Source organism: Dermochelys coriacea, chromosome 3 (assembly GCF_009764565.3).
Source record: "Dermochelys coriacea isolate rDerCor1 chromosome 3, rDerCor1.pri.v4, whole genome shotgun sequence".
Classification (NCBI taxonomy): Eukaryota; Metazoa; Chordata; order Testudines; family Dermochelyidae; genus Dermochelys; species Dermochelys coriacea.
Window position 1 is genome coordinate 159842771 of NC_050070.1, and position 15297 is coordinate 159858067.

The window sequence follows — 15297 nt, forward strand, 5'->3', positions numbered from 1 at the left end:
GAAGATGTTTTTCCTGTTCCCATGCCTCAATTTCCCCCATCATCTGGACATTTTCTCACTAGGGAGATTTTAATTCTACCAGGGGATGTTGGCTGTAGCAGAAGTCTGTCCCCTCTTCCATCTACCAGTCTGGCTTTTCCTCCATTGGAACTGTTATATCTCTGATGAATCCGGACCCAAATTTCTCTTCGTTGGGAGAATTTGAAACCCCCAGAGGAACCATCACCTCCCCCAAGAAAATCTAGCCCAGACAAGAAATCCAGAGCTTCCTGGTACCAACCTCCACCTTTGCATTTACCTCTGGACTGGTGGTGCCCCATGCAGTGAAGACCTCTACAACCCCTTCCTGACACAGTTTATTGGTTATACTGGGGAATATGGGACCCAGATGCAGAGCCTGTTTGTCCTGTTAGGCAGTCACTCCACCATTCCCCTCTGAGGGAATATTTAGAACTTCCTCATGACTCTCTGGAAGAGGAAGATTACAAACAGATTCCATTGGTTTTGCTGGTACTGACAAGATTGTCAACTTCATCCTGATTTAGTAGTCACTCCAGTGTCTCCATCCCTTCCAGATGACCAGAAACAGTTCCAAGAATGATTGTGCAGAATGGCAAAGTAATTCCTGATCTCCTTAGGAGAGGTCCAGATCCCTCAAACTCTTGGATATACTGCAAACTACTGGATCTGGTCAAATAGCGCTTTGAGTTAATGAACCTGTTAAGCAATCTGGCATATACCAGTCACATGCACCCCTACCCCTAAGAAGGCAGAGGAACAATATTTCATTCCAGCCAAGGGAGCAGAATTTCTTTTTACCCATCGCATACCTAACTCTGGTCATGCAGGCTGCCACTGAGAGATCTAGATGACAGTATCCAAAATCCTTCTGACAAGGAGGTTAAACGTCTAGGCTTATTGGGAAGAAAGGTATTCCCATCCATAAGCTTTCAGTTCAGAATAGTGGAATATCAAGCATTGTTGGTTAAGTATGACTATCTGAACTATTCCAAGTTTACGGACTTTGTAGATGAGCTGCCATAGCAAGACAGAGCTCAGTTACAAGACTTATTGAAGATCTGCTGGTGGCGAGAACCACACATCTATCAGTGGCTGATGCCACAAACACATTATCACGGTCAATGTTAACAGCCATTATAATGTCCTAACTCGTAGCTAGACCCTCAGGATTTTCCAGGGAGGCGCAAAACACTGTAGAGGACTTGCCCTTCAACTAAGCCCTTTTTTTTTTTTTTTTCCAATGAGAAGACAAATGAGTCCTTACTCTGAAGGACTCCAGAGCCATCTTTCACTCCCTGGGAATCTATACTGTCATGCTGTCTGGAGTGACTCAGCATGGCAGTGCCAACCTCAGAGCAGACTTTCAAAAAGCAAGATGGACACTTCAACTGGTGGTATGTTCTATAATTGCACTTAGTCAACCCAGTACCAAATGTGAATTCCCAAAGTACTACAGTAGTCTTATAACAGAGTCACACAGTCCCGTTAGACACTATCTCACTACCCAGGCAAGCGGGACTATGTGATAAGTGAGCACACCAAAAATCACAGAACTTTCAGGTTACACCTAGTCCCAAGAGACCAGTCATTCACCCAAGTCGATTTGCATCCCAGCTCTCATACCAGAGACAACTCTGGTATCCAGTTCTACAGTAAACTAACTAAAGGCTTATTAGGTAAGAAAAAGGAATGAGAGTTATTGAAAGGTTAAAGGTGGTAAAAAAAAAAATTCATATACAGGTGAGAGAATTTAGTAAAACATAGGCATATTGACTATGGCAATCCATACTGTTTGGAATTATAAACTGCCAGCTTCCCATAAGCCTTTTAGGGTTACCCAGAGTAACTTGGGATTTCCGTCTTCTCGTTTCTTTATTCTGCCCTGTTAGAATCCACAGTCCAGAGATGAAGAATTCTTCCGTGTGTGTGTGTGTGTAGTGACACAGGTCCCTCCTTCATGAGAGGTGCGGAGAGGAATGCACTTAGTCTTTTATCCTTGATCTAGCACAATGGCTCACTGGCATTTAATGAACAGGATTTAACATCTTTGTAAGAGACCATTTGCATTACACAAGGCTTCTTTCTTGTTTGATGGGTTACTTAGTTACAGGGCTATAATACAAGGCAAATATTTGCTGTTGTATTATAACACAGGGTATAGTTGAGTGAACAATACATGCAGTATCCTATAAGCATTTTATAAAATACTAAAAACACATTCTTATCAACTTAGCATCAGGTATTTATTTTGATAATGCTAACACACAGAAAAGCAAGACTGATTTCCAACTATGCATTTAAGTGTTCAGTGAGGCCTTGTCATGAGCTAGCAGTTGGTCTACCAGGGTCATATATACACTGCCCCAAAAAGAAAATATCACAGGCAGCCCTATAAATCTAGACCAGTGACTCAGCAGTTTTATCAGCAATCTTATGATACTCCTCATAAGAGCTAGAAGATGCAGAAGTCTCAATTCCTTGCAGCTCCCACATCTTCAGCATCATCTCCATCCCATCCCCTGTCTAAAAGATATTTTTGATGGCCGTTTAAGATGCCACCACTAACCAATCTCCACGTCCTTCAGGAGTAGTTTGGCACTTTTTCCACAACTGGAGTGCTGTAACAATGGATAAATGGGTATTAAACATCATCTGATCTGGCTAAGCAATCAAGTTTCCTGTTCTACTTCCTCTGAAACCCCCTCTTCAGGGATCATTCTCACAAGAGTATTCTCAGGCAGAAAGTGGAGTCCCTTCTCCAACAAGGAACAATAGAATAGGTAGCTCTCCAACACCAAGGAAAGGGCTTTTTACTCCGTGGACTTCCTTGTATCCAAAACGAAAGGGTGATTGGAGACCCTTTCTTGATCTTTACAGTCTCCACCGCTTTTTTCATAAACTGAAATTTCACATGGTCATATTGGCATCAATAATCTCATTCCTGGAAAAGGACATTTGGTTTACAGCTCCTGATGTGAAGGATACACGCTCTTATGTGGATGTTCACCCCGCCCACAGGCAGTTTCTCAGATTTGTGGTGGTCCCAACCATTTCCAATACAGGGTGCTCCTGTTCAGCCTTCCCTGCACCCCAGGGTCTTTACCAAAGTTTTCCTGGTAGTTGCATTTCACTTCATTTGGAATGGCTTCACTGTCTGCCCTTATCTCAATTATTTTTCTCGTTACAAGGACACACGAGGCCTCATTAATGCTTCAGCACCTATCCTCTTTAGGAGCCAGTGTAAACTTGAAAAAAATCTATCCTCCCACTGACACGGACCATAGACTTTACAGGGGCGACCCTGGATTCAGTCATGGCAAGAGCTTATCTACCTATGGACAGGTTTTGTTCCATGAGTGTTATGTTGGTTATGTGCAACTCTTGAGCACCACTCAAAACTTGTATTTCCCTCCTGGGGCACATGGCTTCATGCACTTGTTATCCCATTCACCTGACTCTACTTACATTGCCTACAGGCATGATTCCAAACAGCATGTTCACCAACCCACCACACCACAAATATCTTAGTGACAGTTCCTTCCAGAATAACATCATCTCTAAATTGATGGAAGGGATCCCAATCAAATATGTGTGGGTGTTCTCTTCCCATACCTCTCACTGGAAAAGACAGTCATTAGATCCCCCTCCCTCTTGAGGGAGGAGGGGGGTGGCCCATGTGGACAGCTAGACAGCACAGGGCAGTTGGATGCCCCAAGAAGCCAGGATGTGCATCAATCTCTGGGACATCATTTAGTGCAAGAAGCTTGCAAGGCCTTTCTGCAACTTATCCAGTCCCAGCATGTCCTCATATTGTCAGATAATATGGCAATTGTCTGTCTTTTACATCAACAAACTAGGAAGGATGAGATCCATTTCTTGCTGTGTGTAAGCTATCACCCTATAGAACTGAGGTGTCAATCAAATTACCTTGTTGGCAGCTTACCTTCTGGGAACTTAGAATGTGGTGGCAGACACCCTCACAGGCATTTTGCCACCGATCACAAGTCGGAGCTGCACAATTCAGTACTGAACAGTATCTTCACTCAATAGGGAATCCCCACCTGGGATCTGTTTGCCTCCCAAACCAACTGGAAATGCATCATTGGCTGTTCCAAAGGTGCTCTAGAGCTACACACTCAGGGCAATCCTCTCTTTCGCACCTAGTCAGGGCATCTGGCTATGACTTTTCTCCCTTACCACTCCCTATGTTGAGTCCCATGAAAAATTCGACAGGACAGGGCATGAGTCATCCTCATTGCCCCAGTTAGCCCAGACAGTTTTGGTTCCCAAACCTCCTTATATAATCTCACCCTTGGATCAGCATCCTGTCCTTTCCTGCTCTCTTGACCCAGGAGAAGAGCAAGATCAAGTATCTCAACCTATTTGATGGTTTGGTTTTTTGGATGGGCATCAACCTAGAATGTTCTTGCTCTAAAGCCATGCAAACCATCCTTGGCAGAAAAAAGTACACTAGGAAATGCTGCTCAGTCAAGGGGAAGTGTTTCCCCATATGGGTACAGATGAAACACATCTGAGTCAGCAGATATTCCCCTTATTTTGGGCTATCTTCTCACTCAAAACTGGGCTCTTGCTCAATCCTATAAGAGTCTACCTGGCAGCATTCAGTGCATGCCATCCATCCTCAATGGCTACTCAGTTTTCACTAACCCATTGACTGACAGATTCTTGAAAGATCCAATCAGAACCTTCCCACCAGTAAGGAAGCCTACCTTTCACAGGGACTTGAATCTTGTTTTCAGCACTGACTCCCTTCAAACCATTAGGAACATGTTCCATGTATCACCTATCCACAAAAATTGTGTTTCTTCTGCCCATCACCTCAGCCAGAAGGCTGGGGAAACTCAGAGCCCTAATGGTGGATCCGCCATACACTATATGCAATAAGGACAAAGTCTTGTCTTATGACTACAGCCAAAGTTCACTGCCAAGGTACTTTCAGATTTCCCCTTAACCCAGTAAATCAGCTGTGGTTTTCCATAACCACATGCATCTGAGGAGGAGACAGCATTCCACTGACATGCAACATGCCATGGCTTTTTACCTGCAAAGGACAAAACCAACTAGAAAATCAGGTTTTCTTGCTATCGCAGAATGACTGAGGCCACGCTGTCTCTTCCCAGAGTATTTCTAAATGAATCTTGGGCTGTATCCTACTCTGCTACCAGCTTTCACTTCTTCTCTCTCTTCCTCCTGAGGTAAGGGCTCATTCTACAAGAGCACAAGCTACATCAGTGGCAGTGCTTCAGGAAGTACCTATACTTGATGTTTGCAAGGCAGCCATACATTCGTGAGACATTATGCTCTGGTACAGGACTCCTCCATCGATGCATCCATTGGGATAGTCTGCTGCTTGCATTCTCACACCCTCCTCCTACTTGAGTACTGCTTGACAGTCACCACAGTGGAATGCACTTAGGGACCAGTACTGGAAGAAAAATTACTTACCTTATATTAACTGGAGGTTCTTTGAGATAAGTGGTCCCTATTTGTATTTCACTACCTACCTTCATTCCCCTCTGCTTCGGATCATTTCTGGATTCACAGTAGAGAAGGGACTGGAGAGGTAGTCCATCTGCTCTGCCCATTATCTCTTGGTCTGAGGCCCAAGGAGAGGAAGGGCACATCCATGGACCAACGGACGCTGCTTACAAGAATCCTCCAACTCAGGATGCATAGAGTGCATGCGCTCCTACAATGGAATACAGATAGGGACCACACAGCTCAAAGAATTTCCAGTTCTATAAAGTAAGTAACTTTATCTGTTGCTTCTTTCATATTGTGGTTCTCTAGTTAGCACTCCCTATTCCCATGTCAGAGCTAGATGTGGTTCTTGGGCCCACTCTCTCCCTTTTCCAAAGCAGAAGGGATTGGGTATAAAGGCAGTGTACTCAGTTCCTATGGAAGAAGACGAATGTGCAGCAACTCCATCGCTTAAAGTAGGAGAGTGCTGGATGGGTTCCAGAGAGCCGCATCCAGTCCTCTTGAGCTGAAGATAACTGACGCACAACACCATAGAGGGAAGGAATGTAAGGTAGAAGTTCTGTTGCAGAGCTTCTCTCTGTATAGGATAGGTTCCACAAGTGGGTCTTGATGGGGTAGTGGGGCTGTTGGTTGAATGCAGCGGGAGGTATAGTCTCATGGACACTAGTCCCAAGTGTCTAAAGAGAGTGAATCTAAAGGAATAACTTGTTCTCTCCTTTCTGCCTGCCGCTGCTGCTCTCCCCATGATCCAGATCCATCCTCCTTCCAACCCAACAGACTGCAGCTCCTCGCTGTTCCCTTGGCTCCCAGGGACAGCCCTGTTGTAACAGTCTGTGGAGCTGGAGGAGGAAAATCAGCCCACTATCCGCTTCCCTTCCCAACTCCCCAGCTCTGTTTATCACTATTCCTGGCTTCATCAGCTGCACTTGCTCACCTTCATCCAAAATCCTTGTAAGATTTGGGCAGGCCCTAGCAAGAAACTGGGGATGGGTTCTGGGTCCTATGTGAAAAAAGTGGAGCAGTTCTACTGAGCACGTCAAATAAAACAGCTTGCGTGTTTAGGAGTTACATTTCAAGGATTTGTTTAAAGGGTTTAAGTAACCTTGTGTAGCTATCATAGAACCAATGCCTTTGACTGAAGTAGTAACCCATCTTGCACTGCACTGAAGTGATGTCTTAGGAACGAAATTTTGCCTGAATAAAGATAGGTAGTATTGTCAGTCTGCTTAGATGTGCAGGCAGCTGCAAATCGAATGAAACGCTCAGCCAGACTTATTTCTAAGGGGCATATTTGTAATATGTGCAATGTTACAATGCAAGCTTCATGATATATTTCATGTGAGTTTGCTAGGCCTCCGTTAAAAGAGCATTGTCCTGTAGTAGCATGAAAGCTCCATTTTGGAAGCAACCTTGAGACTTGCCCTGCAGAGGCTGGGTGGTGCCATGTCTTACAGAAGTGTTATGTTATTACATAACATTAAAATAGCTGTATTTTTAGAGGCAAATCGTTCACTGTCCATGCTGTTTCCCTCCTCTTTAGAATCTGTTCCAATGATAGCTGCTCCATCCATGTGGACACGACCCCAGATAAAAGATTTTAAAGAGAAGATCCGACAGGATGCAGACTCCGTGATCACAGTAGGCCGAGGAGAAGTGGTTACAGTCAGAGTACCAACTCATGAAGAGGGGTCGTATCTCTTCTGGGAGTTTGCTACAGACAATTATGACATTGGTTTTGGGGTATATTTTGAATGGACAGACTCCCCTAACACTGCAGTCAGTGTGCATGTCAGCGAATCCAGTGATGATGAGGATGAAGATGAAGGTATATTTGCTTATTTTATATACACTTTTAATGGTGTCCATTGGCCATACTCTAATGTAAGGGTCTCTTTTTTTGTGCACACCCTCTGCACAGCTGGTGTTCCTCTAAACATGAAATCTGTCCCTTCCAAATCTTAGCTACTAGTTGTTTCAAGTACCACATCTGCCTGGGGCTAGGCTAAGGCAGTCATGGTCCTAGTTGCATCCATGTGTGTTAGCCCTCTTGGCCCCGCAACCCCTTGGGGTGAATGGCTTAGGGAGGAGTCACTGTTACTCCCTCTTCTGGCAAGATAGGGCCTCCCTCCTGTCCAGACCACTGCTCCTTAAGCAGGCTGGAGAAATTCCCAGAGGAGAGAGGACTGTTCTTACCCACTCAAGCAAAGAGGTCCTGCCACCAGCACCCCAACAGAGCTGCAATGGGGGCTGACAGCAAGGGTAGTACACAATTCTCAGTGTGTAGGGGCCCCTCCCAGAACAGTAGGGCTTTCAAAGTTAACACCCCATTGGAATAAATGAGGAGGTTAACACCTCTTTAGAACCATTTCTTCAGGCTGTCTGCAGACACCACTGCCATGGCTTACATTTCAAGCTTTTATTTTGCAACCACAAGGTCTGAAATACAACTTTTTAAAGTGAAAACTTCAATTCTGAGGATTGTTTGTTTGGCTTCAGGAGCATGGCTCTGTGCATGTGTCTCAGTCCTGTTGCTGGTTTTTATGGTTCTATTTTACTATCTTCTCCTTTTCTCTTTTGGTGTGAAAAACACTCCAAGGGAAACAAACCTTGCTGCTGTTAAATGCTCAGCTGATGAGTTGATTTTTTTCTCTAATGATTGATTTCTCTAATTATTTTTTTCTCTAATCTTGGGGGCTGTAACAATAACACTTCAGAGAGAAGTAATTTAAAAAAAATTGTTCCTTCAACACTGAAGTGGTGCCCATGTAGTCTGTGGGAGTCGGTATGCTGTGCTCCACCTTGAACAAGGTGCTCAAACATTGTATGCTGGGGTGGAAGGATGATCTTGGTCTTGTGACCAAAGCAAGGGGGAGAGGCCTGGATTCTGTTTCTCATCCTGATACTTTGTCCTCGAGCAAGTCACTTCACCACTCTCTTGACTTCCTAATCTGTAAAACATATTGTCCTGGATATGGGTATTGAGTGGCAAAATTATTTCTGCACTGAGAGTTCCTTGATAGAAGAGGCTGTAAAGTGCAAAGTCTTTAGTGCCGGGTTGATGCTGGGACCTGTGGGGCTGAAGGTTAAGGGAAATCTTTGTTTTAGGACATGACCTTCAGGCTGTTGGATTTCCTAATATATGCCTCTAATATATGTGGTAGGCAAATCTGGACATCTCTGCTTCTGCTAGATACTAACCCAGATAACCCTTGGTGCTAGCTAGGGTACTAAGATAAGCCACTGATAAGTGAAACTCTCCTTCATGGAATGTAAAAAATAAAAAATAAACACAGAAGGTCATAATGCTGAGTGTCAATTTTAGAAATAACTACACAATATGGTGAAAGCATTCTTTGGAATTGATCTTCGGACATTGCTAAATCTGATGGTTTCCTGCCTTTCCCTATTGGCATTGCGGGGCTTATGTGCAGTGATTTGAAACCTAGAAAAGGAGCTTTTTATGCATAAAATGTTCACATAGAAATGGAGGTTGGGTAGAGAGGCCCATTCGAAAACTTCATCTGTAGATAATATGGTATGATTAAAACAGGTGATCATGTAAGTGAGTTAAAGTAGCCTGATGTGAGGGAGAATGAGAAATACCACTCCTAAAAGTAAGAGATGGAAAAGACTTACTAGGTTGTCTTTCATTCTCCTGCCTCTGATGTATGAGTATCTTTACTGTCTAGTCTCCAGTGCTTTGTCCAGTATCAAATGACTCAAGCAATGAAATGCACACTTCCATTATTCTATATGTTGGGCCAAAACTCAAGACATGGTGGTGAAAGTCTCCATATACCTTTAATACTCCCCTAAAGGATGCAATTCCTGCACTGCTGACATATTTTCCAGGAAGGAAATTAACCTCAACATCCTCGCTTCCAAGGCCTGACGTTGCAATAACCCAGGTGGCCAAAGGCTTGGACCCAGGTGCCTTCCCTCAGCCACCAGGGAGTCTGGCATGCCATTGCAGGAGCTTGTGACCCAGCCATTTGTCCTCTGCCACTGAACTGCTAGGCCACCTTCGGGTGTGCTGTATCATGCCTGCAAAAATTGTGCACAGGGATTTGCTTGCAGGTGCACAACTGCTCTGCATAGACAAGTGAACAAAATGACCTGCGGATATTTTACAACCGAGTGAACCACATTTGGAAATGCCTGAGGCTATGACCTTAATTCAGCCAGCTGTGGTCTAGTCATTAGGTTAGGCCACCCTATTTAATGGGCTGTCCTTCAGCTCACATGAATAACAGTAGGTCAGCCACCCTAACTGTTGTCAGGAGTTCAACAGTTAGCTCAGCTAACCTTTATTTTACTGTGCTATCAGTTCTTGAGTCTTTTCATTATCATAGAATCATAGACTTCAAGGTCAGAAAGGACCGTTATGATTGTCTAGTCTGACCTCCTGCCCAGAGCAGCCACAGAATCTCATCCACCAACTCCTGTAACAAACCCCTAACTTATGTCTGAGCTATTGAAGTCCTCAGATCGTGGTTTAAAGACTTCAAGGTGCAGAGAATTAACTCTGATCTTGAGCAAAAGCGGTTCTCAAGAGGAGTCTGAAATAGCTGGGCTTTGAGATCCTCTGACAAGATCTGTAAAAAGTGCTTATGGTTCAACTCTGAAATGCTGAGCACCAGTTGTTCTCGTTGACTTTAATGGAAGCTGTGGCGGCTCAAGACCTCTGAAAATCAGGCCCTGGATCTGTTTATTATTTAATATTAGTGGATTCATAAAATGCATGATTGATGAAGAAACCCATGATCAGACTGAACTAAAGGCTGGTTTCCCCTTCTTTGTAAATGTAATGTCACAACAATGTACCACTCATAAAATGGATAAAGAACTTCCTCAGGCAGGAATAAAGAGACTCATTTCCGTACTTCATTTTAGAAATCTTACCTTAAAGCTTCCTCATGAATGCTTAGTTCCTAACCCGTCTCCCTCCTCCCCCCTTAAAAAAAAACAAACAAAAAAAACCCCCCACATGCTCCCAAATAGTTAAACATACCTCTTATTTTGTTGTTGGAATAACACTGATTTGTGTCTTCCTGGTCCCTCTTGGACTAGCAAAACAAACCCAATCATTTTATTTTATTCTTTCTTTATTTGCATAAAATCCCCCCTCATATTTAATGACTGATATTTATTTTTTCCACTACAGAAAACACTGAAGAGAAAGCCAAAAAGAATGCCAGCAAGCCTCAGCTAGATGAAATAGTGCCTGTATACAGACGAGACTGTCACGAAGAAGTGTATGCTGGCAGCCACCAGTACCCAGGGAGAGGAGTTTATCTCCTTAAATTTGACAACTCCTACTCATTATGGAGATCAAAAACAGTTTACTACAGAGTCTATTATACTAGATAAAGATGTTGAAGTGTCGGAGGCTGGGGCTGTGCAGAAGACATCATTTTATTCGGAATTTTCTTCAAACTTAATGGATCTTTTGAGTCTGTATTTTACCCTGTCTGGTGTATCTATACGGTTTGTGTGTGAACTTTAACATTAGAAGCTGGGATTTTTCTGTTGCACAATCGTAATGAAGATCACGTTGGGCTTAGCACAGGACCTCCCAGCCCTTAATGGCATCAAGAAGTTAGCCAATGAAATCACTGGCTGCCAGTGCTTAGACTAAAGTCACACTAACTGCATATACAAAACCTCCAAACTGTTACTTACTTACACACACACAAGCACGTAGTGTCTGAACAGTTGTTGGTATGGTGTTGCCTGGTCTGTGTGCTTTGGGAATTTATGGTGATTTTGTTATGAGATGGGGTCTCATTCTTAATGGGCAGAATCGGTTACGATTTGCAATGTAGCAAGTCTCTCCCTTAAAACTGTATTCGAATGTCAGATTTTTAGATTAAAACTTGAACCAAATTGAGACTCTTCTGTCATCATGCAAGAGAGAACTTATTCCAGCTCTTAAAACAGTGTAGCGAATAAAAGATGAATGGCATTTGTTTTCAGTGGGGCTGCATAGTCCAGATCAATACAACAGTACTGTAAAAATGGAGCTGCTTGTCTGACTTCAAAATTGGAAGATATAACCTGGATAGCAATTGAAAATATATGTAACTAGTGACACAAAGCAGAATCTTAGTGCCCCCTCCACCTACTGCTAGCCGTGGTGGGATTCTGACACTGAACCAGGGGATGAATAAGTTCTTATCTTGTTTGCTGATTTGCTGTACGGGTAGACTTCAAAGTGAAATCATTTTTCTGCACAACTCTCAGCTCTTGCTTTTTTTTTTTTGTAAACCTAAATCTGCACATAGTGCATTTAAACAATTGTCTCAATCATTTTGGTGAAGTGTAGGGATTAATGTTGCACTAATATTATGGAAATCACTGCCAGGAACAACTCATTTTAGCTTAATCTGGGGGTACTTGTGTGCAAACCCTTCATGCTTTAATTCTAGTTTGTAATTATGTTTTTCAGGGAAAAGCAGAATGTTCCTGCAGATCCTTAAATATTTTAGCTTTAATCTCCCATGCCATATTTCATAGATAGTGTTGAAGCATTTTCATAGTTTGTGCTCTGAAAACAAATGCAGATGGCTATCTGGTGCATATCTGTAGTAACAGTGCACTTTTCTATGGAGCTTTGTTTTGAAGGGATGAGAGGGGGTTCAGGTATGGTAAAGGTGAACTGCACATTCTGCGTGGGTAATGCACTTGATTACTGTTGCATCTTTCTCAAATCACTTATTGCAGTAGGATTTCCATTGATTAGTTGCAGCTTGTACAGTTCCATAACAAATAGAGATGTTGGCATTTGGGGGGGTTTTGTTTGAATATGTGATTTGTATGTACATGATTCACTTTCTTTTTCTCACACCAACTGTGGAGAAGAGGCTCCTATAGAATGCTTAACTTGTCTTGGCATTTGGTTCAGCAACACACTACCAGCTTATAGCTAGCTAGTGTTGCTCCATCCAAAACACTTCTAAAATGTTCTGCTCATGTGTACATACAGTATATAGGCCATGAAGTTAGGAAGTACCTTGCTTTTTAAAAAAATAACCCTGTATTTAAAAATGTAAAAAATAAAGGCAGGCACTAATATTTCTTCCAGTTTTCAATTTAGATTTTGTCCATACAAAAAAGTTTGACTTTTCTCTTTAAAAAAATATATATATATATAATTGTTCTTGGGAGCGGTGTATGTCGCTTTAAATGGCATTTACTGTCGCGTGTTGGATGTCAGAACTTTTCAGTTTCCGAACTTTTTTATTGCCTCTGGCTGTTTAGTACAGTACAAGTGCGATTTAAAATACCTTGGAATAATATATTTAATCTTAATTAAAATACATTTATCTGTAACCCCTGTTGGCTTTTTATTAATTTTACCCTTGTAGATGGCTGTTCAAGTAGAACATGGTAATGTTTTTTTAAATGCCTTCTTTTTTTGTAAAGATTCACAGTATACAGCAACCTTTTCTCCCCTACTCTTAAGTTCTGCTGTACTTATACACTGCCCTGAGCATGCTAATGGTTATCAATTAAAAACCACAAGGCTATGTGGACAGTTTGCCTCAGGCTGTGTGTTGGAGAAGGTTAATGTCCCTCTGGGGTGGAGATTATCTGCACATAATGAGTATTTTCATTACTGTAGTAGTGACTAGGGTGTCCTACTGCACCAATCGTTCCTGCCTTGAGGTGCTTAAAGTCTCTAGAGACATGGATCTAACTGAGTAAGCAATGTGATGGTGTCAAGTAGCATGTTTGTGCCATAATTTTTTTAAAAACATTAAGTGGAAGTTAATTGAGTGGATTAGGCAAAGGAAGAGAGCATGAAGGGCTCGCAGAGTGCGATTAAGGTGACGAGAAACTGGCTTTGTTTTATACCCTCCTCCCAAAGCAGAGTGTGTCTCCAGTTAAAACTTTTCCCACACAGTCCCTCCAGCACCTATTGGGTGGGCTGTATCTGCTTTCTGCCAGTTTGCTTGAGCTCTGGCACTAAAATCTTGCTGGACCTTTTCTTCCTTAGGTCAATGTGGGCTATGGGGAAGTAGGACATTGCACACTCCTAGTGCCCATGGGAGGAGTGTCACCCCTTCTGGGTGTGGAGACAAGTCAGGGGAAGAGATGATTCAAACTGGGCCCCTTTTCCTTTTCTCCCAAAGCTGCATTACCTGCTCAAGCTGTGTGTCTGCTCTTACCAGCTGCTGACTCAGTGCGGACACTGGCTGAGAGCAAAGGGGAAAGGATTTACGAGTTGTAGTTGCTGTGTTTTTTCCAACCCTTCTACTCAGAATTTTCTGGGCAATATTCCCTAGGACATCCACTAAATGGCCCTGGGGCTATGACCTAGGGCTTTGACCTAGCTGTGAAAGTCATGGCCTTCTGTTATCTATCTCCCCACATCCCATCCGTCTTTATACTTGTCCCATCTCTATAGGAAAAAGGAAAGCAGTCTAGAGGGGATTAAAAGATGCTACCCTAGCAAGGGGTGAATGTGCTAGATTGCCTCCACCCTTGTGTACACGGAAGACACAACTCAGCCTAAATCGGTATAAGAGCAAGTCTCTGTGGGTAGTAGAAAGACAGAAATGAAAAAACAAAAGGTGACTGCAGTTCCCCTTCCAGTTGCAGAGAGAAGTGAATGGTAAGGGGAAAACTTGTGCAGGATGGTGGTTCTCCTGCAGAGGGTGCATCTGTATGCTGCCTTCAAAGGCCTGCATGTAGTATAGAGTAATCAAGTTTAGATCCCACTTTAGCACATCCAAATCATTATAGTAGTACCTCCCAACCCACTCTCGCATGGAGGGTTGTGAGGAGTGACATGAGGTGGAAATGGACAGTGAGGGTACCCCATCAGCTGTGGTTCTATACTATAGCCATACAAGTTCTTCATAGCAGTAACTACCCTCAGTACTTTCCTTAATTAGTTTGCACTCTTTTGATACAGTCCACAGGGAGAGATCTGATTCTCATGCTGTTCAATCATAAAATATACTTAGATCAGCAGAACATGTACTAGTAGGAAGCATAGTTCATTTGTATTACTCATCACATCTAGGTGTAGACTAGGTTAATGTGAAAGCCAGGTAGTTATGGGGATGAGCCATATATGCTCTTCCCTTGTGTATATGCAAAATAGCTTCCCTACCTGAGTATCATAGTTGTTTTGTAATTTAGGACTATAGCCTGTGAAAGCTGCTTTGGAAATAATGCTTTGTGGGGGAAAAACAGTGTAGCTAATTCTTACATAACCCACTCATATCCTAATGCTAGCAATGGGACTGGTGCAAAGTGAAGTCATTTATTCCAAAATAAATTAGAGCATAAGCTTTCGTGAGCTACAGCTCACTTCATCGGATGCATTTGGTGGAAAAAACAGAGGAGAGATTTATATACACACACACAGAGAACATGAAACAATGGGTTTATCATACACACTGTAAGGAGAGTGATCACTTAAGATAAGCCATCACCAACAGCAGGGGGGGGAAGGAGGAAAACCTTTCATGGTGACAAGCAGGTAGGCTAATTCCAGCAGTTAACAAGAATATCAGAGGAACAGTGGGGGGTGGGGTGGGAGGGAGAAATACCATGGGGAAATAGTTTTACTTTGTGTAATGACTCATCCATTCCCAGTCTCTATTCAAGCCGAAGTTAATTGTATCCAGTTTGCAAATTAATTCCAATTCAGCAGTCTCTCGTTGGAGTCTGTTTTTGAAGCTTTTTTGTTGAAGTATAGCCACTCTTAGGTCTGTGATCGAGTGACCAGAGAGATTGAAGTGTTCTCCAACTGGTTTTTGA

General features: G+C 42.9%; 1 protein-coding gene across 1 annotated transcript in view; it reads left to right on the plus strand.

The window, feature by feature from the left end:
- ACBD3 (acyl-CoA binding domain containing 3) overlaps positions 1–12855 on the plus strand; it is a 33200-nt gene extending 20345 nt beyond the window's left edge. Inside the window, exons 7-8 of the mRNA XM_038397251.2 lie at positions 7064–7348; positions 10688–12855. Of these exons, the coding sequence (XP_038253179.1) occupies positions 7064–7348; positions 10688–10893 (491 nt within the window). The 3' untranslated portion in view covers positions 10894–12855. The remainder of the gene's footprint in view (positions 1–7063; positions 7349–10687) is intronic.
- The last annotated feature ends 2442 nt before the right edge of the window (positions 12856–15297 follow it).